This window comes from Emys orbicularis, chromosome 3, assembly GCF_028017835.1.
Source record: "Emys orbicularis isolate rEmyOrb1 chromosome 3, rEmyOrb1.hap1, whole genome shotgun sequence".
Classification (NCBI taxonomy): Eukaryota; Metazoa; Chordata; order Testudines; family Emydidae; genus Emys; species Emys orbicularis.
This window is the reverse complement of record NC_088685.1, coordinates 28680673-28696100: the sequence shown is the minus strand read 5'-3', so window position 1 is coordinate 28696100 and position 15428 is coordinate 28680673. Positions and strand designations below refer to the sequence as shown.

Genomic DNA, 15428 nt, shown 5'->3' with positions numbered 1-15428 from the left:
CTGAAGTACAGCCTTACATTGCCAGAGTATTTTATATTTTACTGAAGAACCATTTAAAAGTTTCCATGCTTGTAGAAAGACCTGTTATTCACTGTTGCAAAAGCACTCCCCTCCCACACTAACAATGTTGTGTTATTTTTCTCTGTATCGGGTACCTTCAATGTAGGTACCTTCAATGTAGATCAACTGCCAGTGTTTTTACCATCATATCAACTTGTGCTGCTTGGATCAGTAACAGTGGATGCCAATCTACACAAGATCTCACACTACTGTATATGCAGGATGTGATATGGAGAAGAGTGATACAAGGGTGTATTATGGGAAAAATAAGTTTTTTTGCAATAGTGTGTCTTTCAGTAAGGATGTAATTACTTACAAACTATCAGTGGTACAGCTCCGTTTTTTAGTAGAGCAGTGATAGGAGAATTTGAGAAAGTTTTCAGCACAGACAACACACAAAAAAAGGTGTACAAGCCACGCAGTTCTTCTACTTCCCGTTACCCATTGATTCCCTGGACCTATCTATATAGGACAACATATGTGGGTATTTAAGTCCTTCTACTTGACTATGAGGAAGGAGAGAGATAGTGGGGAAAGGTTACTCTGAAAGTGACGGCTCATAAGCCTGTCACAGTGGATGACTATGTAGTAGTGAGAAATTCTTGATATCATTTTATCGGAATAGTCATAACTTGGCAGAGGTGACAATTGTACTGAATGTGCTTCCATCACAATAGATAAAATATTAAGCATTTAGGGTGAAATTTTCAAAAATACTCAGTGTCAGCCTAACCCTGCTCCTATTGAAGTCAATGGTAAAACTACCACTGACTTCCATAGGAGTAGAGTCAGCCAACACTGAAAAAGATTTTCAAAGTCCCATATCTCTTGGTTCTTTCTCTCTCATGTACCACCACCAATAACAAAAGTTCCTGCAGGCCAAATTCTGCTCTCACTTGAACTGTGCAAACCCAATGTCTCCAGTGAGGCTGTGTGGGAGTAAGCAAGTGGAAATGAGTAAACAATTCCATTGATGATGCACAAGGAGGAACATCATCTAGCTCTCTCACTTCTAACTCTGCAGAGCAGACACTGACAAGCGGTAAAAAGTTAGTTGGGTCTGTTAAACAATAAGATATGCCTGAAGACACACAAGGAGCAGACCTGCTGAGTAAGAAGTCATCATTTTTAGCAACACGTTTCCAGAGTAGAACCACACTTCAAAAGTAGGTAGTTAGATAAACGATCAGTTGGGGGAGAGAGGGCCAAAACTTGTGTTTATTAGGCCAGCATATGAAATACAATTTCACTTGCAATTTTGATTGGCTCCTAAATGCGCAGTTAATTCATCTGCAGAACTATTCTCTAAATATCATTTTTGTGAGATGTAAGAAGTGACTGTTGACACCCTCTTTTGAGCAAAGAGATTATTGCTCTGCAAATGAAACACCAATCATATAACACAGGGATCGGCAAGCTTTGGCATGAGGCCCGTCAGGGAACTCCGCTGGCGGGCCGGGATGGTTTGTTTCCCAGCAGCGTCCGCAGGTTGGCTGATTGCAAATCCCACTGGTCGCGGTTCGCCGTTCCAGGCCAATGCGGGCTGTGGGAAGTGGCGTGGGCTGAGGGATGTGCTGGCTGCCACTTCCCGCAGCCCTCATTGGCCTGGAACGGCGAACCGCGACCAGTGGGATTTGCAATCAGCCAACCTGCGGACGCTGCAGGGAAACAAACCGTCCCGGCCCGCCAGCGGATTTCCCTGATGAGCCGCGTGCCAAAGGTTGCCGATCCCTGATATAACAGTTCAGGACTGGGACATGAACTTTGCTGCAATTCCATCTTTTGAAAGATTACATTATAAACTATAAATTGAATCACCAGAGTACCAAGTTTTTGGATCAGATTTAAAGTAACTCAAATATTGATCTCATCCATATGGGACTACAGCAGGGGTAGGCAACCAATGGCACGCGTGCCGAACACGGCACGCGAGCTGATTTTCAGTGGCACTCACACTGCTGGGGTCCTGGCCACTGGTCCGGGGGGCTCTTCATTTTAATTTAATTTTAAATGAAGCTTCTTAAACATTTTAAAAACCTTCTTTATTTTACATACAACAATAGTTTAGTTATATATTACAGACTGATAGAAAGAGACCTTCTAAAATGTTAAAATGTATTACCGGCACGCGAAACCTTAAATTAGAGTGAATAAATGAAGACTCGGCACACCCCTTCTGAAAGGGTGCCGACTCCTGGACTACAGCCATCAGAAGCAACTTAAAATCTGTATCTGAAGTGAGAATTAGCTGTATTGATGTTTTGTTATCATAGCAATTATATTAATTTGCTGTTTCTTCCATCTTCTAGATCATTAATGAAGATGTCACATACCACTGATCCAAGAAACAATATTGGTGGCTTCCAATTCGAACTTGGCACACTGCTATCTTTCACTGTCTCTTGCTTTCCATTTTTAGACAAAGGTCAATCCACACACAAACATCCAAGGCAATGTCAAGGTTCCAATTAAGGTTTCATGAAATACAGTATTTAGTATTTTACTAGAGTCCAAATCTATTACTGTGGTGGAAAAGCTATCAGGCATGTTTGTCTAACAAGATTTATAAAACCTTGCTGTTTATTATGCATAGTTCTGTTGCCCTCTAGATATTTAATGATTTATTTGATCTAAATATTTGTTCCATTAGTTTACTTTGAATCAGGTCCTGATTAAGGCAACGTAGGCCCTGAGGCACAGCGTGACATTGGACTCCCATGGTTTTACCCCCTGTGGACCTATGCCCCAACATCCATTTCAAATAGGGGCAGCAGGGGGTCTTCTCCCCTTCCAAAAGAAGCTGGGAGAGTCCTCTATTTTCTGAAGCAGTAGAGGTGTCCTTCTCTACCCTACGAGGAGAGGTAGAGGAGGTAGAACTTACCTTGGCAGCCAGAGTGTGACTATGCAGGAAGTGGGTGTGCTGGTGTGGTTATTGATTGTGCACTTAAAACACAGGACGGGAATATCAGGATTTAAGCTGCACCTTTCTGCTATGTATGTTTTAGAAATCTAAATAAATAATTACACAAATAAATGAACTTTATATGAACTGACGAGGGCTGTGCGTGAATGTAAATTTAAAATATCTAACGACACACATTTCGATCTAGCTACTGGAAAAAGGTAGTTTAAATAATGGATGCAAAGATGAATGGAAAGGGATACAGCTTATTTTATTAAAGTTCTATTGTGGTCCTTCTACTTTCTTATGAGAATAGTAGCAACTTACTGAGATATGAATTTCAGCATTTTTATCTACAGTGATCAATATCACTGCTTTTTTCCCCTCATTAATGAGGCAAAGAAATACTTCTTACCAACACTTTTAGTGGGGGAAAAATGAAAGCTGGTAAAATTCTTCAGGGAAAGGCACCAGACAGAAGTACTCAGAAAAATATTTTAAGAGGCTTCAAACAAACAAACAAACAAACTATTTAGCCATATTCAGAAAATGAAGTTCAATGCATTACCAAAAAATGACATTCAGAAGAATCCCTACTAATTTCTACTCCACTGGGTATTTCTGCTAGTGATTAATGATTAACATATCTTTTGACATACTGATCAAGAACTATGGTTTAACCATACATTAGAAATTCTGTTTTAACCTTGTTGAGGGAACATATTTTCATATCTGCATGACAAATGTTCAGTGAAAAAGGACAGAGTCAACCTCTAAAACTGATCGGGAAACAAACAAACCTTACTTATGAATCCAGTTCTGCATGATAAATTATAGTTTTCAAATAAGACAATAAATAAAACAACTATGAATCTGTACTTACATCTGGTTTTGAATTTTGAAAGATCTTCAGAGGGAATTTCAGGTCTTCCTTTGCTAAGCTTACTAAATACTCCCTAAAAAGTGTGTTTGCAAGACCAGGGGACTGATTTTCACAGCGATGTAGAAATGGGACCATCCACTGATAAACGTTCTTCACGTATCTTTCATCAGAAGACTAGAAAGTGTAAGAAGTTAAACAAAACAAATGAAAACAGAATGATAAAAACCAGTTCCTTTTTTTTAAAAATGAAAAAAGGTAAAAACAAATTTTATTATGTGTAACAGTAATAAACTGCCCTCATCATGCAGCATCAGCACCGTTTGAACCCTGAGCTTGCAGCACAGACTCCTACCACTTAAACTACAGAATTAATTAAATTAACTGGCAGCAGGAGAAGACTGTCATCCAAGATGGGAGGGACAGGCTATTGAGTCTAAGGGAGTCTTATAGAAAAGCTCAGTTTTCTCATTCCTCAGCCCCCTTAACTACAGCTGACCTGGTCATACCAGGCATTCCCAGTGCAACATCCCATCCCACTGCTGCTTTGGTGGTGGCATGAGCCCAGCCTTACCATATTCATATTAAATTATTTTGGCAGGCTGCCAAAAGTTTCCCAAGGAATGCAAGCAAGAGAAAATAAATAGTGATTTTCAATAGTGTATGTCACGAGAAGTCATTCTTCCACTCTACTCTGCGCTGGTTAGGCCTCAGCTGGAGTATTGTGTCCAGTTCTGGGCATCGCATTTCAAGATAGATGTGGAGAAATTGGAGAGGGTCCAGAGAAGAGCAACAAGAATGATTAAAGGTCTTGAGAACATGACCTATGAAGAAAGGCGGAAAGAATTGGGTTTGTTTAGTTTGGAAAAGAGAAGACAGAGAGGACGTGATAGCAGTTTTCAGGTATCTAAAAGGGTGTCATAAGGAAGTGGGAGAAAACTTGTTCATCTTAGCCTCTAAGGATAGAACAAGAAGCAATGGGCTTAAACTGCAGCAAGGGAGGTTTAGGTTGGACATTAGGAAAAAGTTCCTAACTGTCTGGGTGGTTAAACATTGGAATAAACTGCCTAGGGAGGTTGTGGAATCTCCATCTCTGGAGATATTTAAGAGTAGGTTAGATAAATGTCTATCAGGGATGATCGAGACAATATTTGGTCCTGCCATGAGGGCAGGGGACTGGACTTGATGACCTGTAGGGGCAGTGTGCTGAGCCCCGAGCCCTGATTAGGGGGCGGAGCTTGGCTGATTAGGGGACCTATAAAAGAGGCCTCCCAGCCAAGCAGCGAGCAGCGGTCGGCAAACAGGGCGGCTAACAGGGGAGTTTAAGTGGGAGTTTACAGGGGGAGGTGGAAGGGGAGGCAGGAGGGCGCGGTGGTCGGTGTGCTTTGTTCCCTCAGAGGCTGCAGGCAGAGACCATGGCAACCATGAGCCAGGCAGCAGGGGACACAATGCAAATGAAAGCATGTAGCAGCTGCGGTATGTATATAGTCCTAGCAGGTGCACCTGATCAGAGGTATGTCTGTATGAAATGCCGCCTACTTGCCCTGTTAGAGGAAAAGGTTCGGGGGTTGGAGATGCAGGTAGAGACCCTGGTAGAGTTTAGAAGGGGCTTTGAGCAGCTAATGGAGCAAAGGCAAGGGGTGACTGTAGGGGAATGCTCGGGGGTGCAGGTGGAAGCGGGGGCTATGGTCTGTGAGGGGGGAATGTCGGGGGGAGAACAAGAGCAGTGGAAGCATGTGACCGTGAGAAGCAGGCCAAGGAAAAGGAGGGCTAGTGAGGGGGAAATAGAACTCAGGAACAGGTTTGGGTGTTTGGCTAACGAGGAGGGGACGCAGCAGGTGGTAACTGATGGTGGGAGGCAGAGGAAGAAAAGAAGGGCAGCTAGTCCAATAGACAGGGGGGAGGAGTTGATGGAGACGGCATCAATACTCGGCCCCGGGAGGATACAGGATGGCAATAGGGGGACTATAAGGGAAAATGGAGACAGACAGGAGTTACAGCCGCAGGGAACAGGGGATAGATTGGTAGATTGCGCTGCCCCTAGGCAAAGGCAGGTTTATGTGATTGGGGACTCCTTACTGAGGAGGTTAGATAGGCCTGTGACCAGGGCGGACCCAGAAAACAGAAGGGTGTGCTGTCTGCCGGGCGCTAAGATACGGGATGTGGACCTGCGGTTGAAAAGGATCCTAAAAGGAGCAGGTAAGAACCCCTTGATCGTCCTTCACGTAGGAACGAATGACACGGCTAGGTTCTCGCTAGAGAGAATCAAGGGAGATTATGCCAGGCTGGGGAAGACGCTAAAGGAAGTTGAGGCTCAGATTATCTTCAGTGGGATTCTGCCTGTTCCTAGAGAAGGACAGCAAAGGGCAGACAGAATTGTGAGGATAAATAGCTGGCTGAGGGAGTGGTGCTATAAGGAGGGCTTTGGGATGTATGGCCACTGGGAGGCTTTCGGGGACAGACAGCTGTTCTCGCGGGATGGACTTCACCTGATTAGGGAAGGAAATAGACTTCTGGGAGGGAGGCTGGCTCATCTCATCAAAAGGGCTTTAAACTAGGAACTTGGGGGAGACGGTTGGGAGATGTCCAGTTAATCTCCACGCCAGATTCCAACACTGAAAAAGAGGGCAAAGAGATAAGCACAGATATAGATAGGGGTAGGGAATTGGACATTAGAAGGAGGGGGCGGATGGACACTACGGGGTCCGTACCAAAGTGCATAACTAATGGGAGAAAGGATAGACAGCATACGGTAAGATGTTTATACACCAATGCGAGAAGCCTAGGTAACAAAATGGAGGAATTGGAGCTCCTGGTCCAAGAAATGAAACCTGATATCATAGGAATAACCGAATCATGGTGGAACTGTAGTCATGACTGGAGTACAGGTATCGAAGGGTATGTGCTGTTTAGGAATGACCGGAAAAAAGGTAAAGGTGGGGGTGTGGCACTGTATGTGAATAATGAGCTAAAATGTAAAGAAATAATAAGTGATGGAATGGATAAGACAGAGTCTGTCTGGGCAATGATTACACTGGGTAAAAGAACTACTAGAGCCTCCCCTGAGATACTGCTTGGGGTGTGCTATAGACCGCCAGGATCTAGCCTGGATGCGGACAGAGAACTATTTAATGTTTTTAAGGAAGTAAAAACTAATAAGAGCTGTGTGATCATGGGGGACTTTAACTTCCCAGACATAGATTGGGGAACAAATGCTAGTAACAATAATAGGGCTCAGATGTTCCTAGACGTGCTAGCAGATGAATTCCTTCATCAAGTAGTAGCTGAACCGACGAGGGGGGATGCCATTTTAGATTTGGTGCTGGTGAGTAGTGAGGACCTAGTTGAGGAAATGGTAGTAGGGGACAACCTTGGCTCGAGTGACCATGAGCTAATTCGGTTTAAACTAAATGGAAGGATTAACAGAAATAAAACTGTGACTAAGGTTTACGATTTCAAAAAGGCCAACTTTAATAAATTAAGGCAACTACTTAGGGAAGTGGATTGGGCTAACATACTTAGAGAGCTAAAGGCAGATGAGGCCTGGGATTATTTCAAGCTGAAGTTGCACGAGCTGTCCGAGGCCTGGATCCCGAGAAAGGGGAAACGATTAGTAGGCAGGAGAATTAGACCTAGCTGGATGAGCGGGCGTCTCAAAGGGGCGATTAAGAAAAAACAGAAAGCGTACAAAGAATGGAAGAGGGGACAGATCGGCAAGGAAACCTACCTTATTGAGGTCAGAGCATGTAGGGATGCGGTGAGAAAGGCCAAAAGCCGTGTAGAGTTGGACCTCGCGAGGGAAATTAAATCCAATAGTAAGAGGTTTTATAGCCATATAAATAGGAAGAAAACAAAGAAAGAGGAAGTGGGACCGGTGAAGCATGTAAATGGAGTGGAGATTAAGGATAATCTAGGCATGGCACAATATCTAAATGAATATTTTGCGTCGGTGTTTAATAAGGCTAATGAAGGGCTTAGGAATAGAGGGAGCGGGACAGAGGGGAATAAAGGAGGGGCGATTGCAATTACAGTATCAGAGGTGGAAGCCAAACTTGACCAGCTAAATGGGACTAAATCGGGCGGACCGGATGATCTCCATCCTAGAATATTGAAGGAGCTGGCGCGAGAAATTGCAAGCCCCTTGGCGATAATTTTTAATAAATCTGTAAACTCGGGGGTGGTACCGATGGACTGGAAAATAGCTAATGTGGTTCCTATTTTTAAGAAGGGGAAAAAAAGTGACCCGGGTAACTACAGGCCTGTTAGTTTAACTTCTATAGTATGCAAGGTCTTGGAAAATTTTTTGAAGGAAAAAGTAGTTAAGGACCTTGAGGTGAATGGCAATTGGGACAAATTACAACATGGGTTTACGAAAGGCAGATCGTGCCAAACCAACTTGATCTCCTTCTTTGAGAAAGTAACGGACCTTCTAGATAAAGGAAATGCGGTGGATCTAATTTACCTCGATTTTAGTAAAGCGTTTGATACTGTGCCGCACGAGGAATTATTGGTTAAATTGGAAAAGATGGGGATCGATATGAAATTCCAGAGGTGGATAAAGAACTGGTTAAAGGGGAGACTGCAGCGGGTAGTACTGAAAGGTGAACTGTCGGGTTGGACGGAGGTCACCAGTGGGGTTCCTCAAGGTTCGGTTTTGGGTCCGATTTTATTCAATCTATTCGTTACTGACCTCGGAACCGAATGTAGGAGTGGGCTGATAAAGTTTGCGGATGACACAAAGTTGGGAGATATTGCCAATTCGGAGAAGGATCGGGATATTCTGCAGGGAGACTTGGATGACCTTGTAAATTGGAGTAACAATAATAGGATGAGATTTAATAGTGAGAAGTGTAAGGTGATGCATTTAGGGATGACTAATAAAAATTTTAGTTATAAGTTAGGGACGCATAGGTTGGAAGTGACGGAGGAGGAGAAGGACCTCGGAGTCCTGGTTGATCGCAGGATGACTATGAGTCGGCAATGTGACGTGGCTGTGAAAAAAGCTAATGCGATTTTGGGATGCGTTAGGCGAGGTATTTCTAGTAGGGACAGGGAGGTGCTGCTTCCGTTATACAAGGCGCTGGTGAGACCTCATTTGGAGTACTGTGTGCAGTTCTGGTCTCCTATGTTTAAAAAGGATGAACTCAAACTGGAACGGGTACAGAGAAGGGCCACTAGGATGATCCGAGGAATGGAAAACCTTTCCTATGAAAGGAGACTCGAGGAGCTCGGTTTGTTTAGCCTAACCAAAAGAAGGCTGAGGGGGGATATGATTGCTCTCTTTAAATATATCAAAGGGATTAATACCAAGGAGGGAGAGGAATTATTTCAGCTCAGTAGTAATGTGGACACGAGAACGAATGGATATAAACTGGCCGTGGGGAAGTTTAGGCTTGAAATTAGAAGAAGGTTTCTAACCGTCAGAGGGGTGAAATTTTGGAACAGCCTTCCGAGGGAAACGGTGGGGGCGAAAGACCTTTCTGGCTTCAAGATTAGGCTTGATAAGTTTATGGAGGGAATGGTTTGAAGGGATAACGTGATTTTAGTCAATTAGGCATTAACGTGCCATCGCGGGTAAAATGAGGGTCCGGCTGTAGAATCTTGCCTGTATGCTCGGGGTTCTGCTGATCGCCATATTTGGGGTCGGGAAGGAATTTTCCTCCAGGGTAGATTGGCAGAGGCCCTGGAGGTTTTTCGCCTTCCTCCGCAGCATAGGGCAGGGGTCGCAGGCTGGAAAATTCTGTTGTGGGTGGGTCAGCTTTTGTGGCCTGCATCATGCGGGAGGTCAGACTAGATGACCATATTGGTCCCTTCTGACCTTAAAGTCTATGAGTCTATGAGACCTCTCGAGGTCCCTTCCAGTCCTAGAGTGTATGAATCTATGAATCTATGTCTCAGCAGAACTTGAAAAGAATTTCATGGGACAAAGAAAAGGTACTTCTCTCGCCTAAGGACATTCCCCCTGCTGAATTTCAAAGGCGTGCTGCACACATTGGAAGTGTTTCAAAATAATAATAATAAAAAAAAAAAAAAATCACAAGAATCTTTTTGTAATGGCAAATGTTAGGCAAACTACATATTGGGTTCACTATCAGTTTCCTCCTACAATATAAATTGTATAAAAAAAGATGGATGTTGCACAAGAAAAAGAAGACTGAAGAACCAGAGAAGATTTCGGATGAGTTTATCTGCTGCACAGAAATGAGCTGAGATTTAGCTGCTAATAGTTATAAACATCAAAAACCATCTAAAAAAAGTGCTCTTATAACTTGAGCAGTAGCAATAGTGATACTTAAGGCATTTCTATCCTATTCCCGTTTTCAGTCAATCATGGCTTGCAGTCTGAAATTATTCAGACTTAGTCTCGGGGGGGGGGGGGGGAAGAGAGGTAGGGGTTGTTTTCATTTTATTTTTAAAATGAGCCAAAATGGTTCCGCGGTTTTCCAAAAATACCATTTCCACATTATTAAAAAATAAACAAATCTAGTGCCAATGCTGTTTGGGATATGGATGGATAATAAATGGAAATGTGACAGGGAAACACCTCTGGCTGAAGAGCACTGTTATGTTACACATGCAAGGAGACTATATAAGCATGGAAATTATTTAGGCTCAACAATCTAAGTAATGCATTTTCAAAAATACGTACATTCATCATTAACAGTCTTAGTTTTTCACTATCTTTCATCTCCTGCAGATCTTTCAAGGTTAGGGTTAGATCACATCCAGTCTCATAAATCAGCATCTCCAGAGTAACCAAGTTATCACAAAGCACCTGCAGACCAGGAATGTTCCTCTCCATGCCAAGTCGAACCAGGGACAGAGCACAGTCCACCTGAAAATAAGAAAAAAAAATTTATGTTGTTACTTGATTGTTTCTTTTGGGTAATCAATACTTGAACTAGTCCTAACTGGTCCCTCAGATATTGTTTTTCCAATATTTTTTTCCAGGTAGGAGTAGTCACTAAAGAGCCAGATGAGGTTTTAAAAACAATGGTATCATCTTTGTCTTTGTTGTTTGAAATCTCTTTTGTGTTACTGAAGGGTTTGGAAGTGAGAGTTCCCTGTCCTTTCCCACACATACTTACAAAGGACTTGATTAGTCTCAGCAATCCAGGGTCTGAGCCAGAGTAGTGTCATGGTCACTGAATTACGTGTCATTGCTCTTACTAGAAAGTTCAGAGACTACAGGAATCAGACATAAAAGGTACAACTAGGAATATTTTCTTTAAAATAGAGAAAAAATATTCCCTGTTTAATTGGTCTGTATTCTTTAGGTCACTGCATCAGGACATTGCTACCTGGACAAATCATGTGGTTGTTAAAGAAGCTTTCACGGCTACTGCTAATGCTTCAGAATCCTTGTGGTGGGTACCTCGTATCTTCCCGTCCTATAATCTTTTGGGAGACAATACTCCGAGGGAACTACCCTATCCTTAGGGGGGAGGGATAGCTCAGTGGTTTGAGCATTGGCCTGCTAAACCCAGCGTTGTGAGTTCAATCCTTGAGCGGGCCATGTAGGGATCTAGGGCAAAAATCTGTCAGGGACAGTACTTGGTCCAGCTAGTGAAGGCAGGGGACTGGACTCAATGACCTTTCAAGGTCCCTTCCAGCTCTATGAGATAGGTATATCTCCATATTAAAAAAGAAATCCTTGGGTAGGGAGGCCACAACTGCATCCACATTAGATATTTGAGCTAGGGAAGTGTTGGAGATCATTAATCTTACAGAACTAAAAAAAGCTGTTTGTTTAGCTTCTTGAATTTTAGTCAGCCAGCTCTGGCATGGACCTCACAAAATCTTAAAATTATGTGGGCAGTAATACAGCAGCTTCCGATTAACCTTTTGGTGGTACATACTTCCCTTTCCTTTTCCTTTGGTATAGGTTTCATGACCTAAATTGTGATTACTGCCCTGCACATCCGATCAAAGTGGAAAATACATTTCCTAAAGGTCAGGTTCTGGTTTTTTCCTCGCGATCTAACTCAGACAATTCTCCCTCCTTATCGAAGAGGAACTTAGGAGATGGATGACTGCTAGCAATGATTTCACTCTCACCTCATCCCCAACACACACCTTTTAAAGGGAGCCATTGACCCATCTGAGTAAGGGTCTGCTCTGTCTTTGAAGAGTTAGGATAGGAGAGGCTAGCTTTTAATCCACACCTGAGAGAAGTTGGGGGGTAGGGATCAACCATAAAAGTGATGCCCACTAAACGGAAGTGACTCCTCCTGCAAGGCAGAAAGAATACCGGGTGTTTCCCCAAGTTAATGACAACCCGTTTAAACACATTAAAAGAAACACTCGCACTTTTCCTAGATCTTGCCCTTTTGCGCTGGCCCCAGAGAAATTCTTGAATAGGGAGTGATTTCATTTGCAACTGACAGTTGTCTGCTTTGACAAGTATCTGCATAGCATAGCAGTGCTCTTGGGAGAGGACTGGAGTCCTGGAACAGTGGGAGGCTCAATCCAGCCTGAGAGAATGAATCCCTTTCAGTCAGTCATTGTTCAGTAGGCTGTGAGCAGGTTACACAGTCTGCAGAAGCTGGAAGAGAAGCTTCATAAAGGAGCACCTTTTTGTCCTTAATAGGATGCACATTTCCTGGCTTTGCTACTGTTTGAGACTGCACGTATATTGCTGGTCGTTTGTTTTATTTTTCTTTATTTGGGGGTGGGGGGGAGGAGAAGGGGGAAAGTGGAAGGCAGGGAAATGAAATGGAAGAACTACAGGATTCCCAAACAAGCTACAAACCAAACTACCATAATTTCCCCCCAAGTCTTGCAGAAGCCATCTCCTGCTGAGTGGACAGAGTTACATGGCAGCAAGACTTCAGCTGCCTGACATGGATTAGCAAAAGGACGACAACCAGCACGCGCAACTAGTGGAGAGATCATGACATAGAAACAAAATATTTGCTCTTCATCTCTGCTAACTAGCTTATTCCTCATAAGCACAGCAGCTAGTAAATATTTTAGATAAGAATGGTGAAAAGGCCAATAAAAAAGTACAGTCAACTAACTTTCGAATACTGAAAGGAGGTGTTTGGAAATGAGGGTGTGAGATTAAAAGATGCGGGAGATTTATTAGTACAAACACTCTACAGATGCGTCTGACGAAGTGGGTATTCACCCACGAAAGCTTATGCTCCAATATGTCTGTTAGTCTATAAGGTGCCACAGGACTCTTTGTCGTTTTTTACAGATCCAGACTAACACGGCTACCCCTCTGATACTCTACATATGATATCAAAATGTGATGGATACAGAGGCAGATGAAATGTTACTAAATGGCAGATGACTGCAAGTAAATGAGTTAAAGTACAGAAGTTGAGTACAGAAAAAAATCAGACAAAAACTTGACAAACAGTAATAATGCTGCATTTTGTTTTTAATAGTACACCCACATTTTCTGAACATTAATTCTAATCTGTGTCTTTTCTAGTATCATCTGTGAATCTGTCGCCTTTGCAAATTCTTACTGAACTAAAAACAAACTTCCAAAAATCAATTAAATTACTGACACATTAAATTAAAAACTGTGCTCCAGTGTAACACAAAGAGCTGTACATTACAGGAAAACCTCATTGGATACAACTAACCATCATAACATCTTTCGAGGCCAATGTAAATGATTTCCAAAGGCATTTCTGGGCACTAAGAAAAAATATTCCCTATATTTTTTATCTTTCTTAAAATGCAAGGGGAGATGAATCTTTTTATTAGTTAAGGATTTTAATTCTGTAGGCAACTAGAAACGTTATCTTTTACTGTTATTTTAGTCATTAAAAGAAAGGGTCTACAATGAGGGTATCTGGAAAGATTAAGCATTTTATGAAACATCTATGAAACTAGGAGGATCAATTAACTCAGGAATATAAAGAAATAAGAGCTCAGGTTGATCTGTAAAATGAAGTACTTAAAATTACTAATTAATAGACACAGGAGTATTTTAAACATCTCTATGTTGTTAAACCATAAGTGAACTGCAATTATCTGTGACATTCCACAGAGGATTCTCAAAACTACAGTCAGGGATAGAGCATGTCATAACATTAATAGTAACACTTTCCATTCTCATGGCACCATTCATCCAAGGATCTCAAAGTGCTTTACACATTTTAAAGAGGTGGGGAAACTAGGGCACAGACAGGCTGCATGACTTGCCCAAATTCACACAGCAAGTTGGCCTGACATCACAGCTGAGTTCCCTGATTAAGCCACTCACTATTCAACACTTCTTCCTTTAGATAACATGAACATAAAATATGTAGCAGAAGGGAAAATGCACTTCACAGCTGGGAAAGTTTTGCTATTTTCTAGAGCCCAGGTACAGATAGGCCGAAGGAAATTTACTAGATTCCTCCATTCACACCTATGAATTGATCACAATTCAGCTGAGTAAACCTTAAACAGGATTGAATTCAGGAAACACACTCTAAAACAATCTCTAAATTGAGAGAATAATTTGGGGTCATCTAAAATTATTATTTGGCAGCAAAATAGTTTTCTTTCCCTCTACGTGCAGATATGAAAAATAAAAATCTGTGAACCCATACTTAATTCCATGGCAAGCGCCCCAATGACCTCAATAGGCCAGCATTTTACATCACTGTCTGCAATCACTACCAATACTCAGTTCAGACAGTTTGCTATCGCCTACTTTTGACACAGCTTAATTAGCTTCGAAAAGCAATAAACTGCTTGCATCTATGCCAACAATGACTATTTCTGTGCTGCTGTTCTTACCTGCATAGCATAGTTCTCAATCTCCTGTGCCCTATTCCAATACCAGTCAGAAACCAGGTCTATCGAAAGCTTAGTAGTTCTGTACTTTAATAACTCAGGTTGTGCTTCATACAAGAATTCATCTTCATCTTGAAGAACTGGTTCAAATATCATTCTGAGAAGAGCAGACAAAAAGTTACAAAGGTATATACAGATGGACTAAGACTGAGGCTGTGACACATACCATTAAAGTTACTTAAAAATCCATGTGCACAAAGATGAAGAGTTAATATTGTTATGAGTCCCTGAAATTCACCCACGAAAACTTATGCTCCAATACGTCTGTTAGCCTATAAGGTGCCACAGGATTCTTTGTTGCTTTTTACAGATCCAAACAAACACGGCTACCCCTCTGATACCTGAACTCATAGTTTCTCTACTTTTATGTAATTAAAATTTCAGGTTTAAACACTGCATTAGCATAGCGCTGTTATTTTGAATATATTTTTGTTACATGAGCTTTTAATTGTCTACCAACTTAGGCATAAATAGTAAAGACAAATATTTTAGTCATGCATTCCATCAACCTTATTTTGGCAACCTCTCAGAGTGTTCTTTTTAACACACACACACACACACACACACACACACTCTCTCTCTCTCTCTCTCTCTCGCTCTCTCTCTATACCTACTTGCACTGTGGGTTTTCACACCAGTCCTCTTCCCGATGCTTCTGTTCATTCCAGGGAAGAATCATCAACACATCCTGCCTACAACTATTACAAAACACAATGGAAATTTTATACAAACATTTTGAAAAAGTACGGACTGGCAAAAACATTCTGTTAACTGAATAGATAG

At 42.1% G+C, this 15428-nt stretch overlaps 1 protein-coding gene across 2 annotated transcripts in view; it reads right to left on the bottom strand.

Moving 5' to 3' along the window:
• NBAS (NBAS subunit of NRZ tethering complex) overlaps window positions 1–15428 on the bottom strand; it is a 409271-nt gene that overhangs the window by 290969 nt on the left and 102874 nt on the right. For both annotated transcript variants that reach the window (XM_065400708.1, XM_065400709.1), the window contains 4 exons: window positions 15260–15343; window positions 14589–14742; window positions 10492–10677; window positions 3846–4019 (listed from right to left, as the gene is read on the bottom strand). In XM_065400708.1, the coding sequence (XP_065256780.1) occupies window positions 3846–4019; window positions 10492–10677; window positions 14589–14742; window positions 15260–15343 (598 nt within the window). The remainder of the gene's footprint in view (window positions 1–3845; window positions 4020–10491; window positions 10678–14588; window positions 14743–15259; window positions 15344–15428) is intronic.